General features: G+C 59.9%; 1 protein-coding gene across 14 annotated transcripts in view; it reads left to right on the forward strand.

Moving 5' to 3' along the window:
- The first annotated feature begins 221 nt into the window (after positions 1 to 221).
- SLC6A9 (solute carrier family 6 member 9) overlaps positions 222 to 16,310 on the forward strand; it is a 32,070-nt gene continuing 15,981 nt past the window's right edge. Inside the window, exons 1-2 of one of the 14 annotated variants that reach the window (XM_025992007.2) lie at positions 222 to 578; positions 6,047 to 6,163. In XM_025992007.2, the coding sequence (XP_025847792.1) occupies positions 6,134 to 6,163 (30 nt within the window). In that variant the 5' untranslated portion in view covers positions 222 to 578; positions 6,047 to 6,133. Of the gene's footprint in view, positions 792 to 1,966; positions 2,491 to 6,046; positions 6,164 to 11,474; positions 11,871 to 16,310 lie in introns of those variants that run through there. The other 13 variants (XM_025992014.2, XM_072724212.1, XM_025992009.2 and 10 more) reach the window with 13 other exon arrangements.

Consider the following 16,310-nt stretch of genomic DNA (forward strand, 5'->3'; position numbering starts at 1 on the left):
GCGCAGAAGCCCAGGGGCCTGGAGGGCCAGCTCCAGCCCCAGCCCCCCGAAGTGCCCCAGGTCTTCTGGCGTCACTCCAGCCTAGTCCGAAGTGGGCAACGACAACTGCTTCCTCCAAGGGCCCCAGGCGGCGGGCAGCAAGGCCAGGGCGAAGAAGGGGGGGGGGGTTCCTTTGCGGAGCCCACTCCCAGGGGTTCCTGGGGATCAATCATCCGAAAGCTGGAGAGCCTTGTAATTTTATTCCCTGGGAGGAGGAGCCTGAGAAGTCGGCCAGCGGGGTGGGGATGAAACGGGGAAGGGGGGGGGGGGAGCAGCCAGGGGAGCCGTTCAGGGAGGGGAGGGACTTGGCTAGGTCTCCCAAGCCTTCTCCACTCTCCAAACTTTCACCAAACTCTTGGCCCCCGCCTCCCCGAAACCAAAACACAACAAGCTCCGGAGGAGCCTCGAGCGGCGCGGCGGGGCGGGCGGACTCGCGGCGGCTCTGAGCCTCGGGAGGCTGATGCAACTTTCCCTTTAAGAAAGCCACCTGGGCGCACCGCGGTGCGGACCCAGCGCGCCCGGCCGGGGGCTGCAGCATGGTAAGGGGCTCGGGGAGGGCCGCGCCGAGCCCGCGCCTCTGTCGGTCCCGCCGTCCGTCTGGGTTCGGTGGCTCCGCGGGGCTAAGCCCCGGGAGCAGCGGGCAGCAGTGTGTGTGCGTGTGTCTGTGTGTGCGATCGCGCTTGCACGCGGGCATCCGCGGGGGAGAGTGTGGGCGCACGCACGAGGGTGTCTGTCTCGCCGCAGAGATCGGGGTAGGTGCGCGCGTCTGGGTGTCACCGCTGTCACCAAGGAGCTCCAGCGGGCGAGACGGGGGGGCGCTCCCGAAGCGGGGGGGCGCTGCGTGCCGACGCCGGGGCGGTCGGGGGCGGCGGGCGCGGGGCTGTGCGGGCAGCGCGGGAGCCGCGCCGCCGCGGTCCGTCTGGGGCGCCAGCGGGTCTGCGCGCCGGGGGCTGCGGCCGGCTCTGCGCCCCCGTGCGGGCTCCCGCTCCGCCGGTCCGCGCCCCGCAGGCCCCGCCGCCTCTCTGGCCCCTCCGGCCGGCCTGCCTCCCTTCCCGCCCGCCCACCCGCCCGCCGGGTCCGGGTTCCCGCGCGCCCGCGGTGCCGGGGAGCCGCGCAGGGGTCCCGGCGCCTCGGGATCTCTGTCCGCGCCCCCCCCCCCCCCCCGGGCCCCCGCGTTGGGCAGGGACTGCGGCCGTGGAGTTCCTTGGGGGCGGCTACTCCGGGGAAAATCCGCGCCCTCCCTGCCCAGCCTCCACTCGGGCGCGTGCGGGGCGGGCCCGGGCGGCCACAGGTGAGGCCGGGGGCCCGCAGCCGGGCGCGCACCCCCAGCCGGCGCCCCGCACCCCGCAGCCGCCGCGGGCGCTGGAAGGCGGCGGGGCCCGCGCGGGCCGGGAGGGGGCTAGCGGGGCGGGCCGGGAGGGGCCGGAGCCGGCCTGGGGGCGGGGCGAGGGGGCGGGGACCTCGGCGCCCCGGTACTTTTCCACCGCTGGGGCCGGGGGCGGGGCCGCCGCCTCCACACCAGCTGAGAGGCCCACACGTGGCGGCTGATGTAACACCGCCCCCAACACCTCGCACCCCGATAAAAGCGGGCGCACCCCGCTTCGAGGAACCGGGGTGCTACGGGCGGTGCCGCAGCTCCAAAGGCGACCGCGCCCCTGCCGGCCGGCCGGGGGCCTCCTCGCGGTCCGCCGGCTGCTTCTTAAAGGAGCCGCGCCCCCTTTCGGGCCTGCTCCCCCAGGCCACGCCCCCTCGCCGCTCACTCTTAAAGGAGCCGCGTCCCCGGCTCTGACAGCTCCAAGCACAAAGCCCGGCTCTATTTCTATGCTGGAACAAGCTTGAGGCTGCGGTTGCTAGAAGATAAAGGCTGGGGTGGAGGTGGGGGGCCCGGGGGCAGGGCCGGGGAGTGGAAAAGGAAAGAAGGACGTGAGAAGTCCAGAGTGAGGGTGCATCGGAAGGTTGGAGAATAGTGGGTGAGGGAACTGGTTCTAGGAAGGGACCAATGGGCGGCACTGAGCATGCCCGAGTGTTTCCAAGGACCGCAGAGAAAACGCCCCCTTACTCGGCCTACACTGCGACTGCGGCGGTGCCCGCTCAGTGCCCAGCCCCGGGGACAGAGAAGAATCTCACGTTTGCCCTGGAAGAGCTCTCCAGGGCGTGGGGAGCCAGATCTGGGCACCGATGACCATGCCGCAACACTGTATGTGACGGGCGTGTTAATCAGATGTACTCAGCGTGCTTTGGGGGTACGGGGGAAAGGTGACAGCAATTGGAGGAGGAAGGTAGGCTTCTTGAAGAGAATGCCATTGGGACGTGACATTGAAGCTGGGTAGGATATGTACAGATGGAAATGGGGGCAAGGATGCTCAAGGAAGAGGGAGCCTCCTGCACAAACGCGGAGGCAAGAAGCCCTGGGAATGCTGGAGAGTCCCGCATGGCCACAGGTGGCTGCAGGTAGCTGACCTGGGCTCCAGGCAAAACTAGAAGCCCTCCCCTGCTCCCACAGCCCCTCCACTCCCTCGGTCACAGTGAAAAGAGTGTATGCTTTCTCCCCTCTCTTTCTCCTTAACTGTGAGGTCCTTTTTTTTTTTTTTTTTTTTTTTTTTTTTTTTTAACTGTGAGGTCCTTGAAGACAGGGGAAGAGCCTGTCATCTTTCCATTCCCAGAGAGGACCCCAGGGCTTGGCTCAGATGGACCCTTACAATTGACTGACAGCCCCGTTTGGGAGAAGGAAGGACAGAGCAATGAGAGGGTAGAGGTAGTGGGGGTCCTGCGCATCCCCTCTCACCATCCACCCTTGAGCGGCTTGCAGGCCAGCTCACACCCAGCTGGCTCTCTCCTCACTCCAAACCTGTTGCACCCCCACACTCCTGTCCTTGGGCCTGGCCCTGGCTTCTTCCTGTTGCACCAGCAGAAACCAGACACCCCTGTTTGTCCCTCACCTCTTGTGCTGCTCATCACGGAGTCCTGCCAGTGTTGCCTTCTCTATTTTTCTCAGGTCTGTATACCTCTCCCCATCCTATGGCCACCTTCCCGGTCTCTACCTTCTCCTCCCCGGCCTGGCCTCTTCCTGACTGACTTCTTTTCCACTAACCCCTCCCTCCAGTCCTTTCTCCACACTGTGTCTAGGGTGATGTTTTCAAAATGTGCATTCCACCAGTTGCTCCTGCCAGGTACAACTCTGCCTTAAAGCCTTTGATCACGGCCATTGCCCTCAGGATAAAAACCAAAATCCAGGTCCCAAAGGCCCTGACCCTGCTTATCTGTCCACCTTCATCTTTAGTCACTTTCTCCCTGGTGATCTGAACTCAGCCTCAGGGTCTTTGCACATACTACTTCATTTGCTTGGATCTCCCTTCCTGTTCTCTTCCTCACTATTGCCACTTTGCCTAGAGTAGTCCCTCTGACCCTATAACATTGCTTCCTCAGGAAAGCCCTCTGTGGCTATCAGACAAGGCCAGGTCCCCCTGCTCTAGACTCTCATAGAAGGATCTTTCTCCTTCACACCCTTTATCTCAGTCTTTGATTGTCTGCCTCTGAGTCATGAGTTTCCCCCAGCCTGTAAGATGCAGGAGGGCAGAGACCAATGACTTCTTGCTGCCCAGCACCAGTCTGGCCCAGAGCAAGCCTGAAATAAATATTTGTGGAATAAATGAATTGTGGCCAGCCTTAAATGCCTGCTAAACAATCTAGGCCATGTCCTGTTGTCTGTGGAGAACAATGGGGGGGGAATTGGGGCCTTAGGGCTTTGGGAAAATTAATGGACTGGGAGGTAGGGACTTGCAGGAGAGTCCAAAATAAAGCAGAAACTTCAGAATTTACAAAGGAAGTGTTACTAGCCCCATCTTCCAGATTGAGTAAACTGAGGCTCGGAGAAGTTAAGTAACTTGCCTGAAGTCACATACAGAGTGAGCGGCAGAAGCAGAATTCCAGGCCAGGCCTACCAGAGCCCAGAGCCCAAGCTCTCCGTCACATGCTGAACCCACAGCTTGCCAGTGGTAGTCCGTATGGGGACCACTTTTGAACGGTTGGATGGGACCATTTAACAGAAATGGCAGAGGCAGGAGAGGCAGCAAAGCTTTATACCCAACTCATTCGTTCTCCTGGAGGCCACCACCAGGCAGTCTTTGGGTCACTAACCAGTAAACGCTTTAAGCACAAGGACTGTATTTGCAGTAAGTATTCAGGGATAACCTGAGTGAGAACACTCTGGAGCCTAAGTCCCTGGGCAGAGTGCCCTCAGTTTACTTACCTAACCAGGGGGCATAACAGTGACCAATCCACGAGGTGGCTCTTAAAAATGCCATCTGCTGTTATTACTGTTTGTTGGCTGAAGAGGGACAGCTTTGGGGAAGTCACATGGAGAGTTTACGGCTTAGGGAGAGGTGCAGTGAGTGAAGATAAGACTGTGATCTTCTAAGGGAGCACAACGTCCCCCCTTCTCCTGGCTGCCCCCAGGAGACCAAAACCATGTGCAGGGACCTCTTTAGGAGGACCCCTTTGAGAGGCAGAGAGGCCAACCTGGGTGAGTGACAAAAGGGAAATGGTTACAGGTCACATCTGCGCCTGCCTCTGCCCCGGGGAGAGGGACCCTGAGTGGCCAGGGCCAAGTCCTAAGGAAGCCAAGGGCTGATTTTCATAGGCGAGGTGCTCCTTCCTGGTCTCTTCTGGCCTTCTACTACCTTCCTGGACCTAGAGGAGAGAGGCGGCCCTTTACAGGAGGCCGTGGGTGGGGCAGAGTGGCACAGAACAGCCTTTGGAGTAGAGTCTGCTCCCTGGGAGGGGAGAGAAGGCCTCAGAAGACGAGCCCAGTCCCTCCAGGGACCAGGCACAATGGAAGTTGAACAACCTTGTCCACCGAATGCAGGGTTTCCCTCCCATGAGAGAATTCTTTGAGGCTCCCTGAAGGTGGAATCCTCTCCTGAGGCCTGTCAAAAACTACCCTCTATTCCATCTGGGTCTGACATTAAACCTGGATACACCAGCTTGGTGGTGCGGCCACTCCTTCCATTTGTCTGTGGCCTTCTCCAGCTCGGCAGGCCCACACTACCTCTCAGAAGCTTCCCACAAGATCTCTGGCTGACCTGGACCATCATTCCAGGACCTCAGTCTTACCCATTACCCTTCGAGTCAAGTCAAGCAAGACTTCCTGAAAGCACGTATGGGGCAAGGTGCAGGCGTAGAGGGTAAATGAAACACGGACCCAACCCTCAACTCGCAGACTCATGGTTGATGGACATAAGCAAATAAGTCTAGAATGAGTTGATAAGGACACTAGTAGAAATCTGCCAAAAAAAAGAAAGGAGGAAGCAATTTGTTCACGCCAGCTGGGGAGAGTGCCAGGAAAGGCCACAGAGAAGAGGTGACATTTAAGCATGGTCCTAAAGGATTTGCAGAACTTTACAGGGTGAGCAGGAGGAAAGATGTTGCTGGCAGGGGACAGCCTGAGCCAACGGAAGGGGGGGCAGTCCTGTGCACGGTGTGTTTGGTGTTCACAGGACTTATGGTCCAGATTAGTGACAAAACAACATGTCCAGATGCCCTGGAGCCCAAGCCGAGTGGCGTCAGGATGAGGAAGCACTGTCCTGGCTGCCCGGCTGGGGTGATGATGGGGAGCGTGCACTGACCCCAATGGACTCCCCTTCAGGGGAAAGGTTGAAGCCATCCACATAGATGATGAAGGAATTGGACCCTGTCCCAGTTCTGTGTTCATTTTTTAATCTTTTATAGAATTGGGCATCTGGAGAGTCAAAAATAGACCTTTGCCCATTGGGACAGGAAGCCTGGAGACCAAGGGATCCAGGGGAAGGGTTGGAAGAAGGGCTATGAGGGAGCTGATTGAGGGGCATCCAAAGAGGACAAAGATGGGAAAGCCCCTGGCAGAGGGTGGGCTGGCCTGGGTGGGGCAGGAGCCCGGCAGGGACTGTCCTGGAGCACCCTGAGGGCCACACCTGGCCTGCCCTCACCTTCCCCGGCCAGATTCCCACCCTGCTCTCTGCTCTCTCTACAGCTCTTGAGATCTGTGGTCTGAAAGGTGCTGGAAGCAGAGTCTGTGAGTGCGGTCCAGGACTCCAGAGTCCCCCAGCCTGCTGCTGCCATGGTAGGAAAAGGTGCCAAAGGGATGCTGGTGAGTACAGGAACCAGACTGCAGGGAGGAAGGGGGGATGGTGAGCACCGCCCCTCTGAGGCCTTTTGCTGGCTGCTTGCCGTGGTAGGAGGGCCTAGGAGGCTTCTTGGGGCCCTGAGTCTGGCTCTGCCCGGGCTCCTGAGTGCTGAGGCTGTCCCAGGCCCCAGGCAGGCAGCCCCTTGCCCAACAGGTTAGATGGTGCTGCAGCTTGGAGCCCAGAACGGGGCAGAGTCTGCTCCAGAGCCCACAGAGGCCACAGGGGCAGGAGCACACTCCCCATCCCCATCACAAGAGATGCTCGGGAGAGGCTGCAACTGGTCCTGCTGGGAGGCCAGTAGGACCCATGGTTGGCACCCTGGCACCCCCCCCCTGCACCCCATGCTCTGCCTGCAGCAGGAGGTATTCAGTACTTGCTAATCAAGGGGTCTCCAAACCTGTCTGGTTCTCCTCTACTTCCCTGGTTCCTTCTCAATCTGAAAAGTAACATTTCCTCCTCTGAGGCCTCGGAAAACTTCCCTCTCCCCCTTCCCCAAGCCATGGCCCTTCCTTTGCCCACTGCCCCGGAGCACAGGAGAGTTGGTAGAGAGGCACCGTTAGGAGCAGAGGGCAAGAGCCGGGCCTGGTCAGGGCTTGAAGGAGGAAGACTCCCTGACGGACAGAGCGGGTTGGCACTGGAAGCAGGAACCGGGACATAGATGTCAGATCCTATCCCAAGAGCAGTGGTTGCATTTCTTCTCTTGGGATCTTGCCTCAGGGACAAGCTAGGCCGGGCAGCTGTCAGGGGAGGAAGCCAGTGACCACACAGCCCTTGCCTGGGCACCTCTCTTGCCCACATCAATTCCTTCTGTTGCATTTCTCATTCTGTTAAGCATTGTTTGGGCCGGGATCTCTGCTGAGCTCCCCCACCCCCTAAATAGGCCCCGTCTCTCACCAAGGATTTCTGGAACTCAGAGTACTTGGTCCAAAGGAATGGTTTGGGAGAGGGAAATGGAAGATTTTGCTCCAGGGTAAGGACCCCCTATCCTGCCCCGTCCTGAACTTGTAGCATTCCGCCCCTCGGGCCTGCTCTGGCCCAGCTCCTACCTGGTTGGAACGAGCCTGAGTGAGCCAAGCTTCGGGAAGTATTCCTGAGCCAACCTGAACTCCGAGTGCTCATAAATGGGCAGAGGTAGACATCCCATGATCTGAACACTTGCTAGAGGTGATGCCGCAACACGGCCAAAAATGGGCTCCCTGTTCCCAGGGGAGGCTGGGAATCGCCACGGGCCTGTTGTCCGTGGGAAGCGGGGTGTGGCTCTGCCCACGCTACGTGGACAGTCTGAGCCCCATGAAACCCAAGAAACCCCCGAGTATTCCCTGGCTGCTCTTCTTCCTCGGGAGCGACCCGGGAAGGACTGGCACAGGCAAGCGGCCGAGGTGGGGAGCGTGGGGGCCACAGGGGGAGCGTGAATCACGAGGTCCGGTGACCCGGCCGGGGCTCCGCTTCCCGGACTTGGGCTCTGCGGGGCCAGCCTGTGTGCGGAAGGCAGCGCTGCCTTGGGACGCGCGTTCCCAGCCCCAGGATGTGCCTAAAGATAGCCAGGGCTTGGTTTCCTCCGTGCCCTCTGCCCTTTGGCTTCTGCCCGCCACTGCTTGTTTGAGGCCCATAACATCTGTCCCCTGGGCCCCCCCCCCCCCCCCCCCAGTGGTTGCTGGAGATTCTATTCCTGCCTCTTTCTCGGTTCTGCTGATGACCTTGGGCTACTCTATTCTCCGGCCCCAGTTTGGAACTGGAGCCACCTCCATTCAGTGCTCGTCTCTAGGAAACGGGCTCAGAGGAGCGCTAGCCCTCCTGGCTAACCTAGGCAGCTGAGCCAGCACTTTGTGAGGTGCCTGTGCCCCCCTAAAGGCAAAGCGCTGAGGACACTCCTTCCAGATATGCCCTTCTCTCCGCGCCACGGTGGGGGTAGAAGAGAGGGTACTTGAGGGCCATGCATATAAGCCACACGGACAGTCCAGGGCCTGTGGCTTCTTTGGCCATTTGTGCCCTGGTGTGTGGGGAGCGGACCGCTAGTCCCTGCCCTGGGCTGTCCCCTGCTCCCCGGGCTCTCTTGAGCATCCCCAGACACACTGCGTCCATCTCGGAGCTCTTGCCCTGCTCTTCATGTGGCAGGCACCCCATGGAGAAGCGAGCCCCTTTGCAGCACGTGCCCAGGCCCACATGCCCGCTGCACATGTCCCTCCCCCCACTGCCGGCCCAGATGGTCTCCGCCAGGCCAGCTCAGCTGCCTCCCTCACGCCTCAGCAGCTCCTAGGACAGGGCCATGCAAGAACCCAGCTGGCCGGGGTGCCTCCAAGCCTGGGAGCAGCTGGGATGCTGGGGGGCACCAGGGGTGGGTGGGGTGATACTTCTCTACACGTGTGGAGTGGGGCTGCCCGAGGCTCGGAGGCCAGGGTGCTGGAGGAGAGGAGCCCAGGGCCGGAGAGCCCCACTGGGTCAGCTTTAACCACACGGCCTCACAGCAAGGTCACAGGCTGGCTAATTCCCCTTCCCATGCCCGCTCCTCACCGGCAACAGAGTCTGGGGCAACAGAGGCCTTGGTGAGCCTCACTGGCCTCTCCCCATATTTTTGAGGATGCTGGTTGCTTCTGCCGTTGGGAAACCTTGTGATGAATAAGAGCGGAGTCACCTGGGCTAGGGCCCTGAGCGCCAGAGCATCTAAATCATCCCAGAAGGCTTTGCAAGCACCACAGGCCACCCCAGGCTGCCCCACCCTGACCTGTTGTATTACACTCTGATAGGAGGATGTGTACCCTCCTCTTATCTGCACCATCCATTGCAGGGCCTGGCACACAGTGGGTGCTCACCCAGCCCACATCCTGGCAAGTGGCAAGTGCTCAACTAGTATGGGCTTGGCCATACTGGGAGCTCAACAAGCACAGGGTTTGGCACACACTGGGCACTTCGCAGGTGAAGAGCCTGTCGATTATCAGGCACTCACCTAGCACAAGCCCCAGCACATGAGAAGTGCTCAACTAGTGCAGACTTGCTTACGTTGGGCACTCCCTTAGTGTAGAGCCTGTCACACATCGGGCACTGGTCTATCACAGGGCCAGGCAAACAGCGGGTGCTCACCCAGCTCCAGGCTGGGGATTCGTTGGGTCTTCACCTGGCACAGAATTTGGCATATGTCGGCTGCTCATCTAGTGCAGGACCTAGCACACTGCAGGGGCTCACTGGCATTGGGCTGATACAAAGTGGGTGCCGTCTTAACACGAGCCCAGCACACTCAGACTTTGTGCACAGTGGGCACTCTGCTAACTCAGGTCCCCGCACCCTGTGGGAGCTTTCCAAACCCCAGTCCTGGTAGTACAGTGGGTGCTTTCCTAGCACAGAGTCTGGCACACAACAGATTCTCTCCTAGCTCAGGGACCAGCACACAGTGGGCACTCTCGCTGTATAAGGCCTAGCACAGAAGAGGGGCTCCCTCAGCCGGGACAGCCTGAGCAATGACCTAGGTGACCAGCCAGGTGATTGGAGATGCACTACTACACCCTCCCAGTGAAAGGGACAATATCTAGATCCAGAGAAGGCCCAGCATTCTCAGACCTCCTCTCTGGACCTGAGACCGTGCCCTCCCTTCCTCTTTGGTCCCCATCCCCTCCTCACCTTCCCTGGAGCACACCTGCTCAGTCCTGTGCCCTCACCTCCCCTCACTCAGCTTCCCTGCAGGCCCCACCCCCCTCGGTTCTAGCTCAGCAGGACCTCCCCCCCTGGAGCCACAGGGCACAACAAAGCAACTAGATTCCTTGCCCCTCTGGAGGCATGCTCACTCTTATTAAGAAAAGTCAGAGGCGGGGGCTCGGGGAGTCGGCCTCCCAGAGTGGGGCTAGAGCAGCTGGATCCCACTAATGAGGCCTCATTACGGCCAGGGCCCAGCTGGGCTGCTGCCGCCTCCTGTCCCCATGGCCAGAGCCAGAGAAAGCCGTCCAGCCAGGGCTGCCTGTTCTGGGCACCCTGCCCAGGCCAGGGCAGTCAGAGCCCAGAGCCCACCCTGGGTGGAAGTGAGCATTTGGGCATCATGGGTGACTGGGCCTTCCTGAAGCCAGTGGCCCAGCCAGGGCCTTGGCCCACAGTCTGTGCGCACAGGAAGTCAGCGGAGCGTGTCTGGGGACCTGGCTGCATGAGGCTGGCCCGGTGAGAGGCTGAGTCAGTGGGGTCTGAGACCATTCCTAGGAGACTTGCTTGGGCCAAGGCTGATCTCCGTCTAACCCCAAAATGAGGATGATAATGTATCTACGTCAAGGCATTTGGGGGGGGGGAGGATTAAATGAATTAATGTGCATAAAGTGTTTAGGACAGTGTCTGGCTCATAGTAAGCACTTAATATGTATTATTAATATGTATTACTATTACTGCTGATTCTCACTAGAGTCGATGATGGGTGATACCCTTATTTGAGAGACGAAGAAACTAAGACCAGACACGTTATGTGATTTGTCTAAGGCTTACATGGTGAGAAACTGGCAGTGCTGGGGTTTAAACCAGGCCTATCTGACTCTAGAGCCTGTGCCTTTTTTTTTTTTTTAAGTCATCCTAAAAAAAAAAAAGCCATCCTGCCATGTTCCTTTTGAGGTCATCATACTTAACCAAACTCGTAGAAAACCAAGCTTTACATCAGAATTCATGCATGCTTCCCATTGGTGGATGCTTACTAAGACCCTACCACGTACCAGGGCCTCCACCCATCTATTAATTTCCGGAATATTCATGCCCACCTTCCTGACTGCTGGTCTGTGGTATCTCAGCACCTGCTGGAGACCCGACTGGTGAGCGGGGCCTCGGAGAAGTGGGACTGGATGGGTCTGAGCGCCATCTCGCCCCAGTTATGGTGACACCTGCTGGTCTGAACCCAGCCCTGGGCCATGCAGTACAGATCTCCAGGGGTCCTATTCCATGGCTGCGCCTCTGCCATCTGTGGTGACTCCGTGGTGACCGCTCTCTTAGCTCGTGCCATCTTTCTTAGGCCAGGTGACAGTGCCATTCACCAGGCCAGGGCTTTCTTGCATGGTCAGCCACATTCTTCAGCGAGGGCATTCAATCATCGTGGCTGGCTGTGGCTCTCCAGCTCTTGTGAGGGGGCCAGGGACAGTTCCAGGGCCCACCGTCCCCCTGCCCGCACCTCTTTGAGCAGTCGAGGATGCTTTGGTGTTACCCTGTGGACTCTGCCCCCACCCTCTTCCTGTCCTGTCTCATGTCCGGTGCCCAATGGCACCCAACCACCCTACCAGGAGCCCACCAAGTGCCAGGCCCGTGAGCTCAGAAGCATCTGGGCCCCGAGGCTGCTCGCTCTCTTCCGCGCTCGCTCTGCCTCACTCTGTGGTTGTGAGTCTGTGTGTGTGTGTGTGTTTTCTGTTCCAGTAACTTGCTGGGAACAAGGGAAAAACACAACAAACCCCATGCCTCACTGTAGCTCAGAGCACCCGCGCTGGGCTGCATGGGGCCGGGCCGGAGGGGGAGGGCCGGGGAGGGGTAGGCAGAGCTTCGGGAGGAGATGAGGTGAAAGTAATTGTCGCTGGCCGCCACTGAGAGAGGCAGGGGATGCATCAGTGTCGCCAGGAGCTGGCAGAGGTGTGAATGAGCAGCAGGGACACGCGCTTCGCTCTGGGTGCTCATCCTGGGATGGCCTCGGCTCAAGGACCTGTGGCCCCCTCCTCCCCAGAGCAGGTCAGTCACCTTCCAGAACGCTGAGCCCCCTCCCTGGAGCCAGGCGGTCCCAGAGGCTGGGCTGGGGGTGGGGAGAGGGGCTGAGTGGTCTGTGCCAGGGAGGGGCAGGGCCGGCCAGCCAGGGAGACGGACACCAGCAGAAGTGACCCAGAAAGTCGCAACTGTGCGAAGGAGCGCAGGAAGAGTTAGCTGTGTGGTGGGGGCCTGGGGGAAGAGAGTGGGGGGGTGAGGGCTCCCCCAGCCCAAGGACCTGCTGAGAATCTGCTCTGTGTATCAAAGCTGCATTGTCCCAGCTCCCGGGGAGACGGGCCGGAGGTGCCCAGGAATTGTACTAATCAATACAGCCCTATTGTCCTTGCCACGGCAGTTACTCCTATGGGGAGAGTGAGTGAGGGGGCAGGGGGACGTGGTACATGGACTGGGCAGGCACGGTGGGGGAACAGGATGGGATGGGGGTCTCAGCTGGGAGGACAGAGACCCCAGACGACGTTCAGCAGTGTCCGCGGCAAGTGCCCGGACGGGGTGGGCACCAGTGGGGCCTCGTCCCTAGAAGCTGGGGATGTGGAAGGATGTCGGGGACCACGGGGCTGAGGGCAGCAAGCAAGGGTGAGGGGACAGGGAAAGCCATCCTCCCCACCCTGTAGAGCATCCCGATTTGACCTTCCGAAGGCACGAGAAGGAATGTCTCTGGGGAGACATGGGTTGGGTTTGGGAGAAGCATTATGCAGGGCTGCCCTCAAACCTCAGAACTGCCAGGGTCACAAACTGAAGCCACTTCCCCGAGTGCCAGCCCCACTGCCAACTGACTGGGGTAGAGGCTGCCCACAGCTGCTGCAGAATGAGGCAGGGCTGCCGGGCTTCTCCAGGGCAGAGGCAGGGCCCACCCGGTGCTCCCCATCACTGCTCCCCAGGGCCTGGAGCGGAGCCTGGCACGCCTGGGAGTGCCTCCTCGGTCTCCTCTCCACCGTGTTGGCAGGTCTCTTCTCTTTGCACCAACCAGGGCTCTGGATGAAACAGCACGGGGCATGCCCTTGCCTCTCGCACCTGCTACGTGAAGGTTTGGACTCCTAACAGGTGCCCAGAGCCTGCTCTGAAGTTTTCCTTGAGGCAAGAGGCGCTAAGAGCCCCTGGGTACTGCTCGGGCCTAGGGTGGACTTTCCCATGGTCTCCCTCCTCCACCTCTGGCCCCTGACTCTTTCCCATATCTGGATAAGCGAGGCCAGATGAAGGACGGAGGGCTCTGTCGCTGCAGGGCGGGGGGCTACCTAAGGGCCAGTCTGGCTCCCGGGGAGACAACTCGGGGGAGCAAGAATGTAGGGGTGCGAGGAGGTTGTGAGGTCTTTTGAGGCAGCCACAATTTACTGTAATGGCTCTTCTGCCTCAATTCCCCTATGGGGCTCAGAGAAAGTTGCCAGTGATCTGGATTTGGCTCAAGGTCAGTCTGGGGTGTGGGGTCTTGTCTGTCCTCCTCCATAAAGTTTGTCTTGGATGGGACTTCATCCCATGAGCAAACCCTGGGGTTGCAGAATCCTGAACAAGAGGCCTGCTGGATCCCAGTGGGGCCTGCCCAGCCGGGGCAGCCCCAGGATTCTTCAGCGTCCACTGAGAGCAGGAGGAGGGAGCTCACAATTCACGAAAATATCCAGTGGCCACTGGTCTTGGGAGGGTGGGAGTCAGGAACCAGAGGAGAGCCGGAGCCAGAGCCGGGGCTAGAAATGCGGGCTCTCTGAGTCTGGGCACAGGAAAGGAGGGGGTGCCTCCTGCGGTGCTGGTTACCTCGGGGAGGGGGCTTTGCAGCTTTGTTTCCTCTGTACTCTCCAGCGCAGGCTCCCGTTTTTTGGTGATAAGCTTATAATGCTTTTATAATTAGAGGAAAAACAATAACTTTTTTTTTTAATGATAACATTTTTAAAAGGCGTTTGGAAACTTAGTGGGAACTAATGGAGGCCACAGGAAAGAGTCGGAAGTAGGAAAATCCCAGGCAAGCAGAACCACAGATCAAATCAGTAGGCCTGCTGAGGTTGTCTAGCCTGTCCACTGACTTCACAGTCAAGGACGCGGCGTTGCAGGGAGTGGAAATGACTTGCCCGGAGTCGCTGGGGGCGCGGGCTCTAGAATGCCGGGGTTCTCACTCCCAGTGCAGGGTCCCGCCTGGCCCAGCTCAAGGTGTGCTTGGGGGGGATCTGGGTTCTGGCTGAACACCCCTCATCCCCCCATCCTGGGAGCTCATCCAGAGCAGGGAATAAGCAAGCCCGGTTCAGGGCGACGTAAAGGACTCCTGCGATTGCTCCCTAGGGCTCACCCGGCTAGGCGGGCTCGGGGTGGGAGGTCACCAGTGCTTGTGTGGGCCTGGCCTCCTGCCCCAAAGACTTCTCCTGAGGGGAAGGGGCATCTGTGCCTTGCTGGTCTTGTGGGAGGGGCTTATGCATGTGTGTCTGTGTGTGGGGGGGGCGTCATGAGGGTAATCAGCCAGCTGCCCCCCTCAACCAAGGAAAGAAAACCCCAGAGCCTTCATTCTAGCCCCTTGGGGAGTGCAGGCACAGGGCAGGGCCGTCCCTGTCCTGGAGAGCACCTGTCAGGTCCGGGCTGTGGAGTCACAGGTAAGGGTGGGCGCTCTCCGGGGAGCCCGGGGAGGAGGCACCAGGCCACCGTGGTTTTATTCGTCATGGAGGTGTGAGCAGGGGAGGAAGGGAGAGCAGCGAGGGGCAGAGTGGAGGAGGATGGGTGACGGGCAGGAGACGCCTGGAGTCCGGCCAGTCGGCAGGGCAGAGCTGGGTGAGCCAGACGGGCATCTAGTCTGGGGGAAGCTGCGAGCACAAAGGGGTTCTTTCGTGGGCACCTGAGAGCCGACGTCCACGCGGGGACAGGTCTTATGGGTGACACGTGTATCTACCCAGCAGATCAAGAAAATGAGAGGCTTAAGCTGGGGAAGAGGATGCAAGGAAAACATCTCAGGCAGGATGGCAGTAAAGGGCTCGCCAGCTGTGGGCCTGGCTGCCCAGGAAGGCAGCGCAGGGAGTGCCCGACGGAGGGCAGAGAGGGGCACTGGAGCCCCCAGACGCCCCGAAGAGCATTTGGGGCTCCTTTCCGCTTGAGTACCTGGAGCAAGGTGGGCTCGCTCTGTCCTCTGAAGAGGGCCTGGCCCTCCCCAACCAAGTGCTGGGACTGAAGTCGGAGTCCAGCCGTGGCTCCCGGGTCACCCAGCTGCCGCTGTGGGATTTGGCCCCCCAGTGCTGAGATGCAGGCTGGGGAGCCAGAGCCAGTGCTGCTTCCGCTGGGCGCTTCTCCCGCTGGCTGAGTGTCGCTGACCTCCAGCTCGCCCTGCACCCTTCCCCGAGAGCCCCGTCGCCACCTCTCCGTCCGCAGGCCTCTGTCCCAGGGCTCCCACCTCCCTGAGTTGTGGGGTGTGGCCCAGTGGCCCAAGCGGTCAGCGCGAGCCCAGCGGTGTGCCACTCGGTAACTGGGCCCCTGAGGACTCAAGTGGCCGCCTGCGGTGCGGGGCTGGGGGAGTCCCCACCCTCACTGCCCCCTTGATGCCAGGGAAGGAGCAGACCTCAGAAATCTGACTCTGGTGCTGCTCCACTTGGTTGGGGGTCCAGGGCCAGGACAGAAGCCCCAGATTTCAAGCCTTGGGGACTTCAGTCCCTGCAAGGAGCCTTGCCTTTGCCCTGCCCAGGAAACCATCCTGGATGGTTGGGTGTCTCTTTGACAGCTGGAAGCACTGCTTTGTGACCCCACCCATGTTCTCTGCAGCTGTCACAGTCTCCCATTGTGCCCCTAAGTAAACAAGCCTTGGACAGAATAAAACTGTTATTGTAGGGTCAACATATAGGAGCCCTATTTGGCCGGGATTTGTTTGGGAATGCAGAGACTGCCCCAAGCAGGCCTCACACCCTCTGAAAAAATGCCCCCCTGGACTGTGTAGAATTGCTAGGCTTGTCCCAGAGAAGGTGGTGACAACCTGCAGCAAGATTCTGTATGGGCCTGTCCCAGGGGGCACCCGGGGCTGTGAGCCACCCTCTCCCAGGGCCAGACTGGGCCTCAAGCCCCTTGGTCAGGGAAGCCTTCCTGACCTCACCCTGCGTGCCCCTACCCCCCCACCTGGCCTCCCTCCGTATTCTTATGACTTGAGAACCTCTGCTTTGTGGTCACTTTGCGGCTGCGATATAAAAATCCTGTATTTATTTCATCAGTGGCCCGCTGCTCCCCCAGATTTTGAGCTGCGGGTGCATAGGGGTGTCTGTTTAGTTCACTGCTGGATTTCCAACACCTGATGCAGGGCCGGGCGTGCAGCAGGTGTTCCTAAATCCCCATGCTTGCATGAATGAACGTACGCAGCCTCTTTCAGCCTGTCAGTTTGCTCTGGGTGCTCCTTGATGTGGACCAGACCACTGGACACCACTCTTGGGCCTGCGCCCCCAAACCTCCCCAGAGGGGATG

Source organism: Vulpes vulpes, chromosome 10, assembly GCF_048418805.1.
Source record: "Vulpes vulpes isolate BD-2025 chromosome 10, VulVul3, whole genome shotgun sequence".
Lineage (NCBI taxonomy): Eukaryota > Metazoa > Chordata > Mammalia > Carnivora > Canidae > Vulpes > Vulpes vulpes.